Here is a 21,729-nt window from a genome sequence, read left to right on the forward strand (position 1 = left end):
GAACGGTATCCAAATAAATCACCTGGGAGCTAGAAACGGGCAATCTTCTAGAAAATGGCTGGAATCGGGATGGAAGAAATCATGGAAGGATCATAGACGACATGGGAACAAGAATGAGGGACTGGAAAAAGAGGGGATGTGATGGTAGGTCCAGAACTAGCATGGCTAGTTTCCCCCGCAATTGGAAACCTGTCCCACGACATGAGGAAGAACATTGATCCAATGATTCCGATCCCTCGCCCTCCCACCCAAATATCTATTTTCGATTCTATATTTCTTCTTCTTTCCATTGAATTGCATGATCGTGATAGGCTGTTGACGACACATTATTAAAAAAAAAAAAAAAAAAAAAAATTGGAATGTCGACCACTGCGGCCTTTGGCAAACGAAAGTGGATGATAACTAGGTATTGTAAAACACGCCACAAGTTGTCACCGTTCTTGTTCAAGAGGGCAGACCGTGCCAGACAGAGAACCGTGAAAGAAATAAGTGAGCAGCGAGCACTTGAAGAGAGAGGAGTTGGTGGTTACATTAAATCATTTCCATATTGGCTCAATCCGCGCTCTTATTAAGACTTTTAAAAAGAGGCCACGATGGCGCTGTTGTGTGCGAGTTTTAGCAGGGATATGCAAAAAACGGTGAGGAATTAGTTAGTTGCGCATTTACTAATTTCTCGAAGCTGTAAACCTTTCGGTATGTGAAGAATAATAAATATATCGACAGTTATAAGAGGTACATAGAAGAAGTAACATATAAAAGAAGTTCATGCCCACTCCATTGTCTTGTGGTTGGTGTTGGTTAATGTCCCTTTCAATACCGCTTCAAACCCTCTCAAGAGCGCCTAGTTTTCTAGCGGCTTCTCGAAGCCTGGGATCCCCGTCGGTTGCCTATTCCAGCCTATTATTAGCAGGCTGCAGCGGATAGTTCATACCTAGCAGCCTAGGCACCCCACTAATACGCCCTAAAGCTAAGCTGTAGCTCGCCTTCAGCTCTTTCTTCCCGCTATGATCCTATTATCCATCACCCCTTAACAAAAAAAAATACCTGCCCGTAATAACGACAATAATAGGCCCTGTCCTGCCCCTTCCCGGTATTACTGGACTGTCCCTTTGTCGGTCTCCCATGCTCTCTCCGCTTAAACCACTTTTAACTTAAACCACCTATTTACCGCCTCCCACATCCCATCCTTTCTACATCAATGCTCGTCACCTCCAACTCCATCACAATCACTTCTGCCCTGCTGATCTCCCTCTAACCGCTCCTCATACCGTCATCCAGTTTCCCCGCTCCATCCTACAAACTTTGTCCGTACCAACCAACCGCCCCAGAACTACCTCGCTACAAACAAGCTGGCTCATTTGCCTCAAAAGAGGTCCCCTCGCAATGGCCCGTAATATGTTCCCCAGCCCCAACCCTTTCGGCAGTGGAACTTCCGACGTCTCCAAGATAGAAGAAGAAGACGAATTCATCTCGTCCCCCACACAAACCAACTTCCACCACACCGCTCCCGGTCATCAATATCTTGCCGCTACCTCTCGTTCCCCCACAGATCATCCAGCGGGCCCTAGCGGACTCAGCAAGAGCACCAGCACCAGCGCAGCTGGAGGTGGAGGTGGCGGCGACGCAGAAGCTGACGGAGACTCATTCCACCGCAACCCCTTCTCCAGTGTTCCCCAAGAATCCCATGCCCCCTCCTCCTTTCCCCCATCCGGCACCAGCACCAGCACCAGCACCAGCACCAGCCCCCCAGACCCCAGTTTCCCAAACAACTACGCCCTAGGTCGCCGCACCTCCGTCTCTGCCGAATCCTTGAACCCCTCCAACTCAGGCGCAGACAGCTGGATCCCCCCCTACCACCCCAAAACCCCCATCCAACTCTCCCGCCTCCAAAAAGCCGTCTCCACAAACTTCCTCTTCACTCACTTGGATGACGAACAGTTCCGCACAGTGCTCAACGCCCTCGTCGAAAAGCCAATACCGGCAAAGGACATCAAGGTCATCACCCAAGGCGACGCAGGTGACTTCTTCTACATCGTCGAAAATGGTGTGTTCGACGTCTACATCAACCCAGCCGGCTCTGTGCAACCCGGCGGCGCCGCAGGCCTAGGCACGAAAGTCACAACCATCGGTCCGGGAGGCTCATTTGGTGAATTGGCACTAATGTACAATGCTCCCCGCGCCGCCACCGTCGTCTCAACTGTTCCCAAATCCACCCTCTGGGCCTTGGACCGCATCACCTTCCGCCGCATCCTGATGGACTCTGCCTTCCAACGACGCCGCATGTACGAAGCGTTTCTCGAAGAGGTTCCCCTTCTCTCCTCCCTGCGTCCCTACGAGCGCGCCAAGATCGCAGATGCGTTGGATACAGTCAAGCACAGCGCCGGCTCTACGATTATCAAAGAGGGGGATCCCGGTAATACGTTTTATTTACTTGAATCCGGGGAGGCGGAGGCATTTAAGCAGGGCATTGAAGGGCCTGTGAAGCATTATAAGCGTGGGGATTATTTTGGGGAACTTTCGTTGTTGGATGAAAAACCTAGGGCCGCGAGTGTGGTTGCCAAGACGGATGTGAAGGTAGCGCAATTGGGGAGGGATGGGTTTAAGAGGCTGCTTGGGTCTGTGGAGGATATTATGAGGCGGGCGGAGTATGAGACTGCTGCTTCTAATGGTGGTGCTTCTAATTCGACGAATGAGAGTGATTCTGCGCAGAAAGGGAGGTAGGGGTTTATTTCTATATCTAGGATGCCGCTTCATATCTTTATTCTATTTTGCTTTTTATTCGTTTTATTTCTTACTTTCAGAGTAAATCTGATGGTTTGTGCCTTCTTCACTTTTTCATTTTTCATTATCATTAGGATCGTTTTTGTGTTTTTATTTGCTCCTGTTTTTTTTCGACTCCGAAGTTTTATGTTGGGCGTCGTCTCTGCATGTATGCATTCTGTTTTATTTTTCATTTATTATCTAGTTTTTCTGCTGCGCAGGGTGGGTAAGACGGAAAATGTTCCCTACAACTTCCCCCTCTGAAACAAAATAAAACTAAAAAATAGCAAGTTGGGCTCTTCTAAATTTTATTTTAGGTGAAGGGATGGAGGGGCGGGGTGGAGCGGAGCGGGTTAATTCACTAGGGCCGAAAAATGGAGCATGATGAATATTAGCGATGATGAATGACGACTTAATATCAAAAATGGGAAAAACAAGCTCAAAAGGAAAATGGTAAAGGCAGAAAGAAAGAAAAAAAAAAAAAAAAAAAAGAAAAAAAAGAAAAAAAAAGGGAAAAAATAAGAAAAAAAAGAAATGTGAAGTGAAGTGAAATGTGAAGCTGCTTTTTGGAGATTTTTGATGAAAAATTTGCTTCAATGTTCTTTTTCAAATGCCATCCAAAGAGGATTCTGAAAAAAAAAAGCAAGGAAAAAAAAAGCCCCTGCATGTTCTATATTCTATTACTCACCACGATGAACACTGACAGCCTTGAATCATTCAATTTTCATCTCAACGGCTATTTTCTTTTCCCTCTCTACCTTCTTCCTTTTGGAATTTTGTTTGATGGGGTGAATTACTATATAACATAGTTACCATTTGCCTGCTGCTTTTCTCCATATTATTTTTAGTATGGTATTTTTAATTGGAAATTCCGTCTTTTCCTCTTCGCTTTTTCCCTCTCCTCCTCTATTCTCTGCTTCTTGATGTTGCTGTTGTCTCCCCCCTTTATTCTAATCAAGCCATAACCTCTACATGTCCTTGGCCCATAATCATTGAACTTAAACCTACGAAATTTGCAAGGGGTAAAACATACCTTGTATATTTCATGACGTTAGATCCGTTCACCCTTTTTCAAACGCAAAAAGTAAAAAGGCATAACTATATCACAACATAAGTATCGTACCAAAAATACCAAAGCCGAAATGGCTACCCTTCCCAGCTCCCCCGCCCCCATCCAGCCCAAAATCATCTTCTAACAACCAAATCGCTCCTGATAACCCACTTCTCCCCTTCCGTCACCTCCCGCCCCTCATGCAGGAGACAACTCTCCCCATGCCTATGCAGCAACGCCATTCCGGCCTCCAATCCCACGACAACCGGGTCCGGCTGTCGGGATGCCTTTGTGGGCTTCTCGGGGTAGAAGGCGGTTTCCCCTCCTGTGCAGGTTGTTAGGTAGATTAGGAGGGTCCAGGTAGTTTTTGCGCGGATGGTGGTGGCGGTAGTGTTGTTGTTAGTTGGAGACGGAGAAGGGATGGATAGGGGGACGGAGTCGTCGTCTATAAGGGGGACAATTGGATTTGTTAGAGATGGGTGGAATTCGTGATGTGATCATGTATAGAGGACAGGGGAGAGGTGGGGGTTGGGGCGGAATCCGTTTAGATCTCTCCCTACACTGGCCCTTAAAGATGTGTATGCACATATACATTTACCGTACAGTAGTAGTACATACGTCATCTATATTTACAACCCCGATTTCTCCGGTATTCCGATATCTAAGTAGAATCCAAAAAATAAAATAAAAAATAGCATATAACTTACAATGCCTATCGAAAAACTGCCCAGGCCCATATCTATATATCCGTATATTCGGATTCAGCCCCAGGACCTCTCCTCCCCACAACCCCTGCCCACCCCCACTCTCATCAGAAAGCACCAGCTCCCTCAACGCAGTCGAGCTCCACAACCTCTCCGCAAATGCCGGATCATGCACATGGAACCTATCATTGACACGCACAGCCTCTCCCCTCTTGGGTCTTGTGTGCGTTGTGACCAGCGGCAGTGAGGAGAGGAAGGAGACGTAGGTTTTGCAGAGGGTTCCGGTGAAGAGGTTTCGGATTATGAGGATTTGATCCTTGAGGAGGGTTGTGAGGTGGAGGTCTGAGAGGGGGATGAGCGGTTTGAGGGGGGGCCAGTTTGGGGGCGTGGTGTTTGTGCTGGGGTTGGGTTTGGTGCTGGTGCTGGTGCTGGTGCTGCTGCTAGGTATGGAGGTAGAGGTTGTTTTGGAGGGGGTTTGTTTTGCGGAGGATTTTTTGTTGGCTTTTGGTGCCATTGTTCTAGGTATAATGTGTATATCTATGTCTTACTATTGCTTTTTCTCGTTGGGTGTCTGTTATATATTGGGTCTGCTATTTACAGGGGATGGTGGCTTCGGATTGAATGCGGTTTAATATCGCAACTTGAAGAGTCAGATTAGTGTCGGCTTCATGATTCAAATGATTGAGGTGGGAATTGACTTGTAAATCATGAAAGATATCGAAATACCTTATGGCAAAAGGTAAGATAGATTTAGCGATAATAAATATAAAATCAGATGAAGACTTCCGCCGCTCGAATCTCCACCTTCAACAACCGCGGGATGTTGGGGAGATATTGTGGGGGTGGGACCAAGAAGAAAAGGGTCTGAAAAACACAGGTATTAAAAAAAATATGATCGATGCAGGGCTCGAACCTGCGATCTCCCGCGATTTCGCTGTAAAGCGGGCGCCTTGACCACTGGGCCAATCGATCTGTCTTAGAGATTTGTAATCGGACTACCTACCTAAACTTCTACAGAGAGGGAAAAAAGGCTAAGGGTCGCATATTGACATTCGCTGGTCAGAGTAACAGGGTAGATGGAGTCCGATTACATGAATGGGAGGTCAGTCCACATTCTGTTTCTCCTCCTTACACTGTGTATATACAAAGTAGCTGTTGTAGTCGCACAATGCTTGCCTTACCCCGCAATCCAAATTATCCCGCCAATCTCCTATCCCATCAGTCAGGCTAGCTCCAGTTGCCAATATGTGTCGAACTCACGGTGGTCCCCGAGCTATTGTGGGTGGAAACGTATATGAATGGTTACATAAATAGCAGAGTATGGATGGTAAATAGTTATCTTTTCGCTTCTTAGAATAAGCGCCCTTTTTTCGAGAGTTGGAGTCTACCACATCGTTTTAACTACTTTTCGCGCCCTCGGTTTGGTCAAACATCCTATTCCGTAGACAAACAGACATCCAAATTTCATATTCAATTTCAACAGGGGCACAGAAGTTTCATTGTGCTTTTCCCGGAAGATCTACCACACAAAATATTCCTTGCATCAGAGCAAATTGGTCAACCAAGCGAACGCGGCGTGGAGTCCGACATCCTGGGGAGGGAATATGGACGGCGCGGAAGTGTGGTAATTTCAGAGGAAAGCAGGAGGGCCGGATGTCAATTGAAGTAAATACATCGTATACGGGCTGATGCAATCATTTGTCTCATTTAGCACTGTCTGGGGAAAGCATTCCAACCCCATAACCTCCCTCCATGTGTTATGTAGAGTGACCCTTGCCAAGGAACAGCCGCAGTTGGTGGATGAGTCAGCAGCCGTACTTAGACCCAAATCGGATAGCTAAACGATGCGGCCAAGCGGACTATACCGAAGTAAGCCTAAGTAAGCCTGAGCAAGTTCCTGTCTGTCTACGGTTGACTGCAGCTGCCCAAGAAGAAACCCTACGGAATCGAACTGCATTTCTTCAACTTCACCGCTTTAGCTCGAGCAGGTTGGGTTGGTCCCTGGCAACTGCATGCAAATGTCGTCTCAGACCCTGACGACGTCGCTGATGGGCCATCCGCCTCACGATGCGGCGCCAGATCGGTCTGCCTACAATCTCAGTGACTGTTCCCGGGACCTCCCGGCCGATGTACCGAACAAGGTCGGCGCCTTGTCCGCCCTCTCGGGTATGCGTATCCTTCAAACTTCTATATAGCCGTTGTCATATGGAACTGACTCGATATGATATGTGTAGATGACTACAAGAAACAGACCGATCGGGAAAAGCAAAGCGCCGCGAGCGCTCTTCTAGCCCAACTTTTTGCCAACAAGCCGACCGCCAATGATACAACACAAGATGCCCTGCCAACCAAACTCGCAGCTGATGACCCCAGAAAAGACAAGAATGTATTGCCCGAACAACCCTCGAACGTGTCAGAACCACCAGCGCAAATGGAGAACAATGTGAATGGCTCTGGCACTGGGGCTGTTGATGTGAATGACCCTGCGAAGGAGCCTGGTTGGGGAGTTAACAACGGAGTGAATGAGGGAATGAAAAAAGGTCAAGATATCCTTGCGAATGTATTACAAGGGGTTCCAGAGGCAAACATATCCAAGGATTTGGACATGAGGTTGGATACCTTACGGAACAACAATGATAAGATGGAATCGGAGCTAGAAAAACTTTGCTCCGGTTTGCTACCCTTGGGTACACCTAAAAACACGAAGGAAGCACTGCGACAGAATGAACTGCTCACAGACGCTTACTTCAATGGAGATGTTCATTTCGGCCCAACTCCCCGTATTGTTAACTATCCAGAACCCCCACCACATACCGACGGGGAAAATTCTCAGGCCGCGACGGAGTCTGTCGTCGGTTCTGAACCTCGCATTCAGGCCTTTGCAAAACTAGAGTTTGACGATGGACATTTCTACGTCAACACATACTCGTTTATTTTGGGCCGCGATGTCCGCGCTGCTCGCGCTGCCTTGCAGCGGGAACTCCAAGTCAGACAGGCAAGAGCGCAAAGTTCAAGTGGGGGAAACAAGTCCTATACCCCAAATCGCGTGAAGCATGAAGGAAGTGCTATAATGGGCAGTGTGGTCAGTGATAGAGGCGGCATCATGGGCTTCGATCCTGACGTTCCCCAGCAATTCCCGCCCCAAGTGAGCTGGAAGTCATCCAATTCATCCCATGGCGACCAACGTCGTCCAACTTTACACATGGCCGCTGCAGAAGTTCCCTCTGCTTCTCTCGAGACGCCAGAAATAACAAAAGACTACAATGCTCTTGCGATGCAGTCATTGCGTTCAAGAAATGACCCTAAGCCTGTCGATACGTTGTCATTATTACCTTCGCCGGACGCGTGTCCAACAATACCAATTCATCCTCCCGCGCCTTCTAATGGCTCTGTCGCCACTCATCGTGGTATATCTAGAAAGCACGTCAAAATCGCCTACAACTTCGACCGAAATCTCTTTGAGATGGAAGTTATTGGAAGGAACGGGGCTTTCATGGGTGCGGATTGGCTTGCGCCGGGCCAGGTGAGGCCGCTGCACAGTGGTGACTTCATCCAAATAGGTGGTGTCCGTGTGAGATTTGTGCTTCCAGATGTTCCGGTTGGTGAAACTGGAGCAGACCAAGATGAACCTGAAATAATCAATGGAGATGAAGAGGAAGTTGCAGGAAATCAAGGCGAGCAGGATGCTAGAGCGGGCAGTGACGCTGAGGTGGTTGATAACATGGATACGGATGGCTCGGAATTCAGTGGAACGGAAGATCGACCAACACCTATGAAAGCTAACAAGGAGCCAGTACCTAAGTCGAAAGTCACAGCTGAAGTCAGCCCGGAGAGTTCTGCCCAGCCTGCTCGTCGTCGCGGGCCAGGTCGCCCACCCAAAGACGGAATCATGTCCAAGAGAGAACGAGCTGAAATAGCTAGGGAACAGAAACTGGCTGCCAAACGGGAAGCCAACGGTGGTGTGACGCCACCTCCTTTAGGTCGCGGAAAGACTGGAAAGACTGGGAAAGAATCCGGGCAAGACGATCCTCCGAGCGCAAAGGCAGAAAAACGTAAATACACCAAACGGAAGAAGCCAGATTCAACTTCTAACGACATGGCCATTCCTTCTATTGAAGGTGGCGATGCTAATGCTACCATCGGCGCTGAAGATGTCCCCAAACAGACGCCTATGAAAAAACGAAAGCCGTCGAAATCTCCGTCACCCGATTATCCTCCTGAAAGTTTCTACACCAGTGAGGACCTCGCGAAGCCTCCATATAACTATGCCGTTCTCATTTTCGACGCTCTGACCGAATCGCAGACGCCAATGACTCTGAAACAAATATATCGCGCGCTTAAGTTGAAATATCCATATTTCCGGTTTAGATGTGAGACTGAGGGTTGGACATCAAGCGTTCGCCATAACCTTAACGGAAATGCTCATCTGTTTGAACACGCAGAAAGGGACGGGAAAGGATGGTCGTGGAAGCTCACACCCGGGGCATCTGTTGATAAGGAAAAGAAACGGAGGCCCTCACCCCCTCCTCCCTCACATACTACCTCGCAAACTACCCACAATCTCACAAACAGCCAACCCTACCTGGCGCCCACTTCAGGCACACAGTTTAATACCCCCCGTCCTAACGTGCCCGATCGTCACAACTCTCACCTCTTCGCATTACCCACTATAGGTAACGGCCAGTCTCCTCTTGGAGGAGGTCCGACGCTGTCACATAACAGTCCTTACTCCATACCAAATTCCGCTGCTCTCTCACTCCCGCCTGCACTGCGTAAAAATCTCCTGCCCACATTTGCCAATTCCACAACTTCGACATACCGGTCACCGTATGCCTCAGCTCCACCTCCCGAGATATTACAAGCACAACAACAGCAACAGCAACAACAACGACAACCTCCATCAATTCCACCGCTACAGCAGCAGCAACAAAATCTTCCTCAACAACAACAGTCCAGCGCTCCTGCTCCTCCGCAACTACGACAATCCCAAAAGGTTCCCACACAACAACCACAGCCGCAATTACAGCAGTCGCAGCAACAACAGCAGCGACAGCAGCAACAGCAACAAACCCCACAACGGATGTGCCCCCCTGAACAATACAAATTCCTCAATCACACCCCTCATCCCATCCAAAGTACCCGACCACCTTCGTCTAATAGCGGTCCTTCCAAACCGCCTTCAGCACCTTCAACGAACCAGCCCCAGCCGCAATACCAACCTCAAACCCTTCCTCCATCCCAGCCTCCCAATACCAATCCTAATACCCATACCCATACCCAACCACCATCGGCACTCCCACCTCAAAATCCAACCACCCAACCCCCCCCCGCACCTCCTCCAGCACCTGAACCTGAACCCGAACCCGAACCATCATTCCTCGAGCGAGCAAACCAAGCCATCGATAATTTCGAAGCAGTGCTAATGGAAGACTACGAAGATAAAGAATATATCTCTAAAGTCTTACGAAGCGCTCGCAACCGCGTGCTCAATGGCGCAACGGAAAGTTCATTCCCCGGTGGTGAACCGAAGGATGAATCTGTTATTATCGATGCCTTGAAGGGGATTATTGCGGGGTTGAATGAGGAGTGATTCGTTTTTCCTTTTCTTTTGTTCCACCTCCCCTTCTTTCCCCCTTTTGGTATTGCCGGGTTTGGAAATGTGGTGCGTGTTTGCCGTTTTATGCCGGAAAGGAAGTCGATTTCCGCTGGTTTACATACCCGTTGGTTTGTTGTTGGTTTTTTTTTTTTTTTTTTAAATTGGCCTCCTTTCCCGGCCCTCCCCACAACTTTTTACCGTTCACTTCCACAATCTTGTCTGTCAATGATCTTTGCATTGGGGTTGGATACTTTTTCTTTTTTTCATATTCCATGCATAGATAAGCTACTCTATCATATCCATCAGCTGGTTTTCCTTTCTTTTAAATAATTCTCCTCTTTTCCGTTCTTACGATCGAATGAGAAACGAAGGAAATGATTCTCATTACATCTTTCTCACCTTTTTTTTTGGGAGGGGGGAGGGTGTGGGAGTGGGAGGTGTTGGGGCAATGCTGGGTTTTTAAATCTGGTTTAGGGGATGGTGATCTTTGTTTTTGTTCATTCCATTTTCATAGGGAGAAGGGGGAAACTGCAGGTGGTTATTATAAGATGGCTGCTTTCTAAGTTTTTCTTTTTGTCAATAGAATATCCGCAAGCATATGCACATACATATATGTCTGCATTGGCGTGGTTTCATTTTGCAGATATTATTTCATCTCATCTATTCTGTACTCTTTATTTCTTTTTGTTGCATCCTTTCTTCCTTTTGACCCGGATCTCGATCCTTGTTCAGAAACCAATGTAAATGGGAAAACGCCCTAGTGTCCGTCTCTATACCTATGGTAGCTACCTATCTAGGTAGCCATCCGTTACTTCTGATGGGAGGAGCTGGTGGACTGAAATCGTTTTGTCTTGTCTTATCAAGTATTTTATATACCCCATTAGAACAGGTTGCTTTGGTTAAATTTCTATCATAAAGCTAGGTTTAATTGAGGCACATATGATATACGCCCATTGTTTCTGGATAGCATCAATTCCTGAGATATTGGATGCCTTTTGGGCACGAGGCAATGGTAAGGGCACTCTGTTGGTGGAGGTAGGCACAATAGCTACAATGTGGGTATTTCCGGCGTACTGCGTAAAGTTACAGGATTATGGATTTAGATGGTTTTTTACTTCCCCTTTATATATATACGGGTTAGTTAACAGATATGGCTAGATGTAGCTGGTGGGTAGAAAAGAAAAGAAAGCGCTAGGAGAATGGGGTTCCCGTATCATCATATCCATATGCAAAAGTGAACACTTACAAATAAGCAGGGATACAGGCATTAAAAAGGACAGCTAAATAAACAGACTGTAAAGGAGCTATGAATCAGGAGACTCCGCGTCATATAATGGAACGTTAAAGGAGAAGGGGTGAAGAAAATCAGAGGAAAATAGAAGCTCCCGACGCCGATATGAGAGTTTATGAAGTAGGTAACTTAACATCGACGCACAGAAAACCCGGGTACAATAAAGTGGGAGGGAATAGGGATGATGCGAGATTCTGAAGGAAACGGGAAAGGTCTCTCCTCTCAGCCAAAAATAGAGTGTGAACCTTTTGCCCGAATGCATTTGGATAAGTTGGGCATGCGGATGCATTCAATTATTCTCATTCTCAATGAAAAATAATAAGTAAAGGAAGTGCATGCATTACATGGCCATCTCTGCGCGCAGTTTCGCCAGCTCTGCTTCCTCATCCTCTTCTTCCGTGGCTCTTTCTTTGCCTTTGACTGGAAGAACATTTTTGATATGTTAGTTTTCCTTTTTTATAACAAGATCATATAGGGGCGCCACATGACCGCAAGGGTAATGATAACTCACGTGGTCCATTTACGGCTGCTGGTAGGGTACCAAGCTGATCTGCAACTGGTACAGTTCCAGTTTTGAGCATTCTCTCGTCAATCTGTTCTTGTTCCATGCCCTCCAGTTCTGCTTCAAGCTCCATCTCGTCTAGCGGCTCGCCGATGGTGTTGTTTGTAATGGCGTTTACAATCTCCTCGTTGAGTGCATGTTGCTCTCGTAGTTGGTCCCTATTGGTCATATCATGTTAGCCCACCGCTGCCTTTGTCTCAAGATATGGGACGTATTATTGATGGCCAGGGAGATGATGGCAAGCGACATACATAGTCTCGTCCACTTTCTCGATAGTAAGTCCGCTGTGGATTTTTTTCATGGCATTTCCAGCATTCTTCATTGCGAGGAGGGTTTCTTGGTTGATATTTGCTGCCTCGATAGAGGATATTTGTTGTTCGATTTGGATAATCTGGGCGCTTGTTTGTTCAAGGGATCGTTCATGAGCTTTCTTCCGTCGCAAAGCAGCTTTGGCAGCTATATAAAAGAAAAGATATGACGTTAGTTACAACGACCACAGAAAGGACATTCCAGGTTAAACTTCTTTATGGAGCTGGGCAGTTACTGAGACCGGTTTTCTGCTGCCTTGACCTCTGAAGCGGGGTAGAACTGGGACTCTCCTAACAGACGTACCGTTTTTATTTGTAGTAACATGCTTCCGGGCTATAGCATCCTGTTCTGCCATTTGGTTTTCCAAATGTCTTTCTCTTTTCTGAAGCATGTCAAGTTGTTGGCGCAGGGCCAGGATGGCATTTTTGGGGGCATCCTTCCTCTGCTGAGCAGATCCGCCGCCAAACCACGACCACATAGTTACCGTCGGAGACTGGCCAGGAGACTGCAGAAATGTAACCAAGAAATGCAAAGGTCGAGGTTACGTAACGGCAGTTATAGGTACAACAAGGAGTCCGAGTTGGATGCGGGAGCGGCGATAGATATCAGCGTTGGCAAATGCGGGATGTCGGAAAGGATTAGGCGGACTGAAAACAAGCCGGGAGGTGATCCGGATGATGATCGTAGGGTGGGAGGTAACGGGATACGAAGGGAAGTAGTCTAAAGGAAGGACGGTGCAACTGAGAGGGTATTACGAGATATATGGCTATAGTGGTTCGTTGACGGCGTGATGATGAGATTTTTGGCTGGATGAGAGTTGGCTGCGATGGTGCATCTTTTGTTGGTGAGGCTCATTAACCACTATGACATCCAACCGCGGAAGCGTCACGTGTCCAACTTTAATTAAACATGCCCGCTTCCGCCCGATTAGTCAGCGGTTCCTTGAACGTCTCTGCTCCCGAAAGTTCCCTGATAGTAAAGTCTGCACCAAATCGTTGGTACTTACTTATATGCAACTAACTATCCAGACATATATACAGTGGGAAAAGCATGTCCACTAAATTTTATCCTTTTTACGTATAAATATGGCATACAATAACGTCAATTTTTGTTTGTTCCTTATATCATGAGCCAATGCCCGGGCCCTCTCCCTACAACGCGGGCGTTTCTCTCTGAAATTTCAGGATTCCCAGCAGGTTCAAAAGTCCGCTTCCTTGGCTGGTGAGTTTCGATAGCACGAAGTGTCGTCGTTAGTTAAAGGTTGTGGTGCAGAAATACATATAGCATTTAGAACATCAAATGATAAATATATGTCTATTGATTCATTTTTAAAAAACTAATATCATGCCCCAGCGTTTCTTCCTACAACACTTCAACCGGCCATCTTACTCTCGAGCATAACTATCCGTTTACATCGGGCGCCATCCCCTCCATTTTTGTGGACGTAACTGTACTTCTGGGGTCTCTCAAAGCCACCGATCTGCAGGTCGGCGCTTGGCTAAATGTACTGGGCTACGTAAGGGAACGATTGTCATCAAGGACGACAGCGAGTTCGTTGAACGGCACTCAGTCAACAGCCAGCGGAACTGGCAGGCCGATATACGTTCAGGCCGTGATGGTTTTCTCTGCCGATGCTGTGCATCTTGGGGAGTATGAGCGTGTGCTCCAGGATTGGGAAGATGCGGATAGGAGGGTGAAAAGGCCAGATTAAGCGGCTCTGGATTCAATTCGAAAGCGGTGAGATGTGTTGATGTCTGACTCGTTTCTTCTGGATGGCAAACCCAAAAGATTCCACTGCATTGTTCTAATGGAATCATTTCCCCCTTGAGAGTCACTATAACTCGTGCCATCGTAACATTGACACGCATTCGGGTTCATCGACCATACCCAGGTCCCAACTCCCGAAAAAGGGCATATTTGGGCAGAGATTTCTTTTCTCCCCAGCAGGCTAAGAGTCTACCAGCGTATATTATCAAGTGTTACACAATGAATGAACATTCGAAATAATACTGCAGGATTGTTGGACCTACGTGAAAGTTCTGAACCAGTTAGATCGGAGAGAAGCAAACGTGGATGGAGAAGTCAATGCAAGGTTCGAAAGGGTGGAGCTATTCTAAGAAGCATGTTATATGTTGCGGTTTATCTTTTCTTCTGTCTAATGTTTTCCCGTTCGTATGCAACCAAATAAATCTCCAAATGAACCTGAAAACCATGTGCCCCGAACACGCATTGACGCAATTTGCCTATGTGCGAATAGATTTAGGGTCTTGGCGGAATATGAAGAAAATAAACAACTGAATGAGAAGAGCGCTCACAAAACTGTATAAACAAAACGCCATGTATGATGCAAACGTGATAGCTAAATGGTCTAATTATTATCAGGTTTTTGATTTTAAAAAATCCTTCAGATGCGCGAAACCAATGGAAGGAATGAAACTTCCTCGTTACCCAAACCCAAGGAAAATAAACAGGGCATCCAAGCCATGGAACATAAAGGGGACTGAATTTCAAACCTCTTCTTTATGCACTAACACCCCTCCTCCACCGTCCTTCTCCGCCTCCTCTCTATTTTGGTTCTTCCCAATGTTTGCATCTCTTGTCCTCCTCTTGCCATCCAGCTTCCTCTTATCTTCCTGCATCGTCCTTATCAACGCACTCTTCATCCGAATCTTATACCCGTATTTGTAAAACACGAACGGAATTGGAATTATCATAACTTCCAGCAGTCCCAAGAGAGTACCAGCCCAATTGGGCCCTATTTTCTTGTAAAGTGCCGGCCCGACAAGCGGAAGCACACCACCAAGAGTACTTCTTATGACGGAATTGCCTGCCATAGCCGATGCGGCATACACGCCATAGCTGAACGTTAGGTAATTGGATGCGTATATGAATACAGCTGTATTGCCCGCACCAAAGGGCATGCCGGCGAGAATTGGCGCGATCCAGTGGATTTCCTTTGGAGCACAGGTCCACGCAAACCAGAGTTCGCCGGCTGGAATTAGGACGGCGGCTATGCAGACGACAGATACCATGGATTCAGGTGGCACTTTTCCCGTTTCTGGATCCATTTTGTGCCTGTTGATCATTCGGCGGAGGAGGGGTTCGACGGCAACGGTTATAAGAGAGCCAACACCTATACCGAGGAAGGCAAGGCCAGATTCTCCGACGGCCCAACCGCGGATTTGGCGGAAGACGATTGGATAGGCGACGAAACAGAGGTATAGAATGCCGTAGACTACGGCGATGTAGAAGTTCCAGAAGATGCTGAGAAGCGGGAAATAGGGGCGCAAATTCTGTCAATCGGACTGGACTGTGTGTGTTCGGCGTTTTTAGAAGGGATTAAAGGAGGAGAGAGAGCTTACCATATCGGCTCAAGTACTGCCATTGCGAATGGCCTGCTTAGGTTGACTTTTAGGACTTCGATTAGGGAAGCTCTATAGTCGTATCGGCTCCACCAGCGAGAGTCACCTGTTTCTGCTCGAAGACGCCTGGCTTTCTTCTGAAGGAGCACTGGAGTATAAGTTTCCTTCACGAAGCAAAGAAGAGCCAACGCAATTCCGGCAAATATCATCGATAGCCAGTTGGTCCATCTCCATCCCAGGTATTGTGTTACATACCCACCAATGATGGGTCCAAACACTATATTATACTGTTAATAAAGCAAGTTGTGGCATTAAGATGGGTAACCTTGAGTAGGCTTACCTGGCCCATTTAGGGGCCCAATACTCCAAATGGAGAAAGCTAGAGCTCGATGTTCATCATCCACCAGATCTGCTACTGAGCCAGGGGCACTGGAAACCATAGCACTGCCGGCTATAGCGCCAAGGAACCTCATGGCAATTAGCACAGCGACCGATTTGCAAACCCCACACGGTATAATTAAAATCATGAACAAGGACATGCTTGTAATCGAGACGGGTTTTCTGCCGTACATCTCACTCAACGGAGCTAGAATAACAGACCCTACAGCGAGGCCAACGAGGTAAAAGGTCAAGCCCAGTGTCACTATGATCTCTGAAGTACCAAACTCTTTTGCTATTTCTGTAAGGCCCGCAGTATAGCTAGTAGAATAATGAATCCTGTTTCATTGCACCAGTATTAGGTGTGAGGGCCTAACGAAAATTGTGCAGCTAGGAAAATCAGTGGACACCTACACAGTAAATGTGCTCCAAGAAAGACTTCCTATCATCATCGCCTTGGATCTCAAGCGGAAATTCCTCGGATTCGCGGGGTCATGTTCATCCTCCCAATCTACTTCAAAGTGGGGGTCTGAGGTGCCCGTAGTGCCGATTGACGTGATCTTCGTTGATACCGGTGGTTGCGAAGCTCTGGAGATCTGGGGGGTTATGATTTTATCGGGATCATCAATTGCAATTTCTAAGCTGTGTTCCGATGCAGTTTTGGCACTGGAACTGGCAGAAACACGATGCTGGCTTTCTCTGAGCTTTAGTGGAGGTGTCGAGCTCCATTTCTCAGGGTCAGCCATGGTCAAACAGATGGAGCCGCTGAAGGGATGAATGATGAGGTCAAAGAATCTGAAGAAGGAAGCGCGAAATAGATTACGCTTAAGGGATTCATTTGGCGGGAAATGATGTTATATAATCGTAAGCAGCGCTCAGCATTTAGAGAAATAACGGGCAACTAGAACAGAGAGCATAAAACGGATTTCAACAAACATTGAAGAGCCATTTTACTAAGGAATGAGAACGAGAGGCAGAGAAATACGAAAAGCATTTGCTAGAAGATAAAAGCAGAACGAAAAGCACTTTATCAAGTTGTGGAGTTGTGATTTCTTTCTACATGTCTTTAATTTAGGCTTGTTCAGACCCACCGGAGAGGTGTAGCCGAACAGGAGAAACAGGGCCTCCACAGAGGGGTGGGGGACATCATAGGCTCACGGTCTATCATCGCCCTCACCAGGTCGACAGTATCCCAGAGGAGAGGCGAGTTCCAAGCCCGCTTCTAGCATCTTTAGCTCAATAGAGGCGACCGATGTGGGGCAGAAGACCAGGATAGGTTCACATGGGGTTCCCAATGGGAGGGAGCAGAAACTCCGTAATCATCAACAGCCAAAGTCCGAGAAATCAAAAAATGTGAAAATAAAAAATGATTCCGATCACCAAATACCAAGGTGCGGTTTTCCGTTGCATAAAGTTACCGCAAGTTTTCAATTGAAGGTCTGTTCCCCTTGACTTAGTGGCCTGGGGGGAACGGACGCGGGGAAGAAAACCCAGCTTCAGAAGAGACGAAAAGCTGTATCGCAACAAACACTTATCGTCGCTATGTAGCATAATTCTGTATTCCAGAGCTTGGAGACCCCACGGAAACCCCAGGGATCCCCAGCATGAAAGGGCTCCCCGGAGGCCCATGAGTGCACAAAACGCATCTGTGAACACTCAGGGGATAATAGCGTTTACGCATTGCGATTGTCAGGGTCAAGGCAAGGTCACATGAACAGGAATGCCCATGTCAGGTGGTTACAACCTCTTCTCATCTCCGATGGGGTGATGTTGATTCATCCGTGATATCTGGTTGGAAGAGAAATTTGTCCCTTTGCAGAGATGGTTTTTTTTTAAGTGTGCCGGATTGCCGGTTTAGAGCCAGCCCTGGGAGGGGGGCGGCAGAATTGCTCTTTTTCTTGTCTTTCTTTTTTCCAGGGCAATAGATAGCCCTAATTCACCAACCAACGTCTGGTCGGCATCTTTTTTAGACCGGGGTTTAGCGGTAGAACATGGTTATGAAAGCGGGGCCCACTTTTTTTTCTAGAACCATGAGCAACTCTCCACACATACCAACCATTATTAATACATCTCTCTCTTCAACGTAACCTCCCTCCTACACCTGGGTGAGAGGTGGGTTAGGATTAGAATCAGGGGTTAGGATAGGGTTGGTTAGAGTAAGGGTTAGTCACTACCGTCAAGGGCATGTAGAGATGGTGCGTATGTGTGAGATATGACTAGTGTATGTGGTATGGAGTTTTAATGAGGGGTGTCATGGTCTGAATGTTTAACTAAATCCCCGTTGAAGGTTTTTCCGGCCGAGTTTTTAAACCACGCTCAACTGTTCGGCCTCTTACTCCAGGGATCATGCCCCAATTGCTTCGGAATGTTTCTTCCAATCAATCACCGGTCTCATAACGTTTTCTGATTCATTGGTGACCGAACGAACCAACAAGCAGCGCAATCAGAGAGCGCTAACAGGGCGCGCTGTTGGTGTGACGGTGGTGGCGGAGTAACAAGAATCTAGATGGCTCGTTTAATTTTTCATGGTTTGGATTTGATCATAGTTAACTACAGAGGGCAATTTGAACCTCGGTCTTCTGGATTTCAAATTCTGATTATTAATCGTTGATGTGTGCTTACGGGCGTTGGAAACTTTATGTAGATAAAGGATTTGACCCTGTTGATATTTTCGTCTCAGGCAACAAAGGCACATGGATAACTTTAAAAGGGGACCGCGGTTCCATATTCTAGGTAAGAGGAAGTACTGTACGTATGTGCATTCATACATGCATTCACACATACATACATAACACATGGATGATCGTGCTTATCATTATTATATCCTGATATTTGAAAGAATAGTAGCCAGAGCTCGGGAACATGGTTTAACAGATATTCGAACAAATGAATAGGGCAATTGGGCGAGGGCTTTTCGTATAAGATATCACAATCGGGTATATAACAGAGACGAACAAACACGAAAGACAGAGGGGATTATCATGCAGTCTCGTCTGTATGAAAAAGCAGACATTATAAAAGACAGACGGTGAGAGCGTAACTTCATAGACATGTAAAACGCAAAAACCATCGTGATTATCAACAACAATACTAGAAGAGAAAAGAAAAGAAAAAAGAAAAAGAAAAAGATATCAGTCCTTATTAATAACTCTCAAGCTACGACGAGGATTCAACATCACCCCCAAAAACGTCGGCTCTTGTCCAGCAAGCAGGTCGTCTGTACTGCTATTCATACTCCCCAGTCCACCAGCAAGCCCGCTAGCAGGCCGGAAATATCCCATTGAATTGCCATTGTCGGGCTGACTTAGGGCAGCGGTGATATTCGACCCTGACTCGCTGTAGGACGACGTGAGCTGTGCACTTGTGCGCCCGGAGAGGTTGAGTGGAGCGGAGGCCCCGAACTTGTCACCTGTCGACGAACGCTGGACAGCTGCGACGTGGTTCTTGTACAATGCCAGTTGACGGCGATAAACATAGATACAGAATCCTAGATATATGGCTAGGATAAAGAGACAGCCCGCGATCACTCCGGCGACTATGGCGGCAATGTTGGGCCCACTTGGTATTTCACCGGGTGATCCGACGCGGGAAACAGAGCCGTCTGGATTCGTCACGATATATGTGATCGGTTTCCCTGTTGCGATGGGCCCGCCAGTGGCCGCCTTTGCGGGTGCGGTCACGGTTGCCCTCCCTTGATCATCGCCACCAATGACTGATTGCACTGCCTTGGGGACTCGATAACCATAAATACCGCTCAGACCCTTCATATCCTTCTTCTGAGAGTCTTGCTGGTTGAGGTCATTCCCACCTTTAAAAGCGGCGTATTGGTTTTGCCATTTTAATTCGGAGGCATCGAAGATGTAAACACCAGGGCTGTCGCAAGTCAAGTCTTGCCCTACATATCCGCCCGTCGTGATGATTTGAGAGTTCCAGATATTGCATGTGTGGCCGGCTCGGGCTGGAGGGACAGACTGGCCGTCCGTGTTGACTTTTATCCAGGTGAAACTGGGGATAGTGAGGATCCACATGTCGTCATACTGTTTTTGTTTTCCATATGGAATTAGGTTTTGTCCGCCATAGAGGTAAACCTGAATACTGCTTCCATCTGCTGCAGATGCAGCTACAGCACAAGGGTTAACACGAATCTCTGGAGTTTGCCCGCTGGTTGCCTGCTTGTGCCATGTGGAAGTTTCAATATCATAGACATCAATAACATTCATCTGCGTCTATTGATCACGAAAGTTAGCTTGTCAGTTTGTTGATGGGCAAATATCAAAATGGGGCACGGTATTAAAACTCACAAAGGTCGCGTTTGTCCCACCTGCTAAACCCAAGATGATCCCTTGCTTCCCAAATCCAGGAACATATACCAAGACTCCATCAGCACGTTCGGTAAACCCCGCAGACTCTTGGAGCCCTCCCTCTGTGATATTCCGCCATGCGCCACCCTCTCCGGCGGCTTTACCCCCTTCCAAGCTCTCTACTTCGGGGTTTTTATATCCAGGGAAAGTAAACTCAATTAATGACTTCAGATAGACACGCGGGACAGATAGATCCCATCCCTTTGTTGTATATCCGTCCAGATGTCCTCCAAAGTAGAAGCCCCTCCCCAGATCTAGAACTGTAATTCCTGCGCCCTCTGCAGATCGCTGAACTGGTTGATCTCCCGCATTGGAATTGCTCCCTCGGGATGTGCGAGGGTTCGTATACTCTTTCCAACTCGCAGATAGGATGTTGTACTCCCATAAGCTGAAATCCGTGGGAACTTTTCGGGGATTATCTGAAAATTCTCCGCCATATAGGAAAAGCGATTCAAGGGAATTCCAAAGGTATCCCATCGAGATAGCAGGTGGGCCATTTGGTTTGGGGAGGCCATTAAATTTGGGTGCTGATATATCCCAAGTGCTCTTCAGATCAAGGGTTAAGAAGTCGTTGTCTGTTACCAAAGAAAACGGATATTAGCATATTTGATGATTTAGTTTTACCTTTAAACCCCGAAGAGAAATGTGTTTACATACTCCAAGTATTATCCCCTTGATTTGAATTTGCTATCGACCTTCCTCCATAGATATATAAGGTCCCATTGACCACTGCCGTCTGCTGTGACCATCTCTTACAAACATCCGTCGAAGTGACATCACGTCTCAGTATCCGGTTTACATCCAACGGTTTGGATATTCGATGTGATCCAGTTGCCCAAGCCTTCCCTGCCACCCCGATTCCAGACCAATGGTCATTATAAAGGACATTAGCAAAAAGAACGAAAGCAATAAAGCGCAGTATTAATCGAGGCATCGGTAGATGTGAAAACCATCAACCTTAAAAAAATTAAATTAAAAAAAAAAAAAATTAAATAAATTGCCCTGGAAAGTGTTGTCACAGGGATCCCTTTGCCGGACAAAACCGGTCAGGAGGAGTGCAAGAACCCCCAGTGTTAGATTTTGATATTCTCAAGTTAGCAGCAGCTCACCACAAATCTTCAAATGACCAACATTGACGCTGTCTTGACAGATATGACTCAAACATATCGTCGACTGAATAAAGGCCGTTGAAACCATGTGCTAATGTGAAGAGAATACCCCATTTGGGAAGATGTCTTACTTGGATGGGCATAGCCAATCAAATATAGAAACAGAACTGGGATTGGACTGTTGAGAGTTTGAAGGAAGAAACTTGCTGCCAGAAAGCATCGATGATGATAATGAAAACGAACATC

The 21,729-nt window shown here is 47.0% G+C and overlaps 7 protein-coding genes and 1 non-coding gene across 8 annotated transcripts; 3 read left to right on the top strand and 5 right to left on the bottom strand.

Annotated features, from left to right (window-relative positions):
• Positions 1-1,383: 1,383 nt before the first annotated feature.
• Positions 1,384-2,721, top strand: PAAG_07887 (cAMP-dependent protein kinase regulatory subunit; the record flags this gene model as incomplete). Its single annotated transcript, XM_002790152.2, has 1 exon — positions 1,384-2,721. One exon carries the CDS (start codon positions 1,384-1,386, stop codon positions 2,719-2,721), a length of 1,338 nt encoding a protein of 445 aa, XP_002790198.2.
• Positions 2,722-3,945: 1,224 nt separating this feature from the next.
• PAAG_07888 (hypothetical protein) lies at positions 3,946-5,029 on the bottom strand (the record flags this gene model as incomplete). Its single annotated transcript, XM_002790153.1, has 2 exons — positions 3,946-4,256; positions 4,519-5,029. The coding sequence occupies 2 exons, from the start codon at positions 5,027-5,029 to the stop codon at positions 3,946-3,948; spliced, it is 822 nt and encodes a 273-aa protein (XP_002790199.1).
• A 378-nt stretch (positions 5,030-5,407) lies between these two features.
• On the bottom strand, positions 5,408-5,487 carry PAAG_12461. Its single transcript has one exon. It is a non-coding gene; the product is annotated as a tRNA-Val (tRNA).
• Positions 5,488-6,533: 1,046 nt separating this feature from the next.
• PAAG_07889 (hypothetical protein) lies at positions 6,534-10,105 on the top strand (the record flags this gene model as incomplete). Its single annotated transcript, XM_002790154.2, has 2 exons — positions 6,534-6,681; positions 6,750-10,105. 2 exons carry the CDS (start codon positions 6,534-6,536, stop codon positions 10,103-10,105), a joined length of 3,504 nt encoding a protein of 1,167 aa, XP_002790200.2.
• Positions 10,106-11,742: 1,637 nt separating this feature from the next.
• PAAG_07890 (vacuolar-sorting protein snf7) lies at positions 11,743-12,751 on the bottom strand (the record flags this gene model as incomplete). Its single annotated transcript, XM_002790155.2, has 4 exons — positions 11,743-11,822; positions 11,914-12,122; positions 12,216-12,420; positions 12,577-12,751. The coding sequence occupies 4 exons, from the start codon at positions 12,749-12,751 to the stop codon at positions 11,743-11,745; spliced, it is 669 nt and encodes a 222-aa protein (XP_002790201.1).
• Positions 12,752-13,399: 648 nt separating this feature from the next.
• PAAG_07891 (hypothetical protein) lies at positions 13,400-13,984 on the top strand (the record flags this gene model as incomplete). Its single annotated transcript, XM_002790156.2, has 2 exons — positions 13,400-13,494; positions 13,627-13,984. 2 exons carry the CDS (start codon positions 13,400-13,402, stop codon positions 13,982-13,984), a joined length of 453 nt encoding a protein of 150 aa, XP_002790202.1.
• Positions 13,985-14,780: 796 nt separating this feature from the next.
• PAAG_07892 (caffeine resistance protein) lies at positions 14,781-16,759 on the bottom strand (the record flags this gene model as incomplete). Its single annotated transcript, XM_002790157.2, has 4 exons — positions 14,781-15,537; positions 15,636-15,912; positions 15,976-16,352; positions 16,428-16,759. The coding sequence occupies 4 exons, from the start codon at positions 16,757-16,759 to the stop codon at positions 14,781-14,783; spliced, it is 1,743 nt and encodes a 580-aa protein (XP_002790203.2).
• Positions 16,760-19,144: 2,385 nt separating this feature from the next.
• On the bottom strand, positions 19,145-21,308 carry PAAG_07893 (hypothetical protein; the record flags this gene model as incomplete). Its single annotated transcript, XM_002790158.2, has 3 exons — positions 19,145-20,239; positions 20,315-20,949; positions 21,032-21,308. The coding sequence occupies 3 exons, from the start codon at positions 21,306-21,308 to the stop codon at positions 19,145-19,147; spliced, it is 2,007 nt and encodes a 668-aa protein (XP_002790204.1).
• Between the last annotated feature and the right edge of the window lie 421 nt (positions 21,309-21,729).

The sequence above is a fragment of the Paracoccidioides lutzii genome (genome assembly GCF_000150705.2).
Source record: "Paracoccidioides lutzii Pb01 unplaced genomic scaffold supercont2.27, whole genome shotgun sequence".
Classification (NCBI taxonomy): domain Eukaryota; kingdom Fungi; phylum Ascomycota; class Eurotiomycetes; order Onygenales; family Ajellomycetaceae; genus Paracoccidioides; species Paracoccidioides lutzii.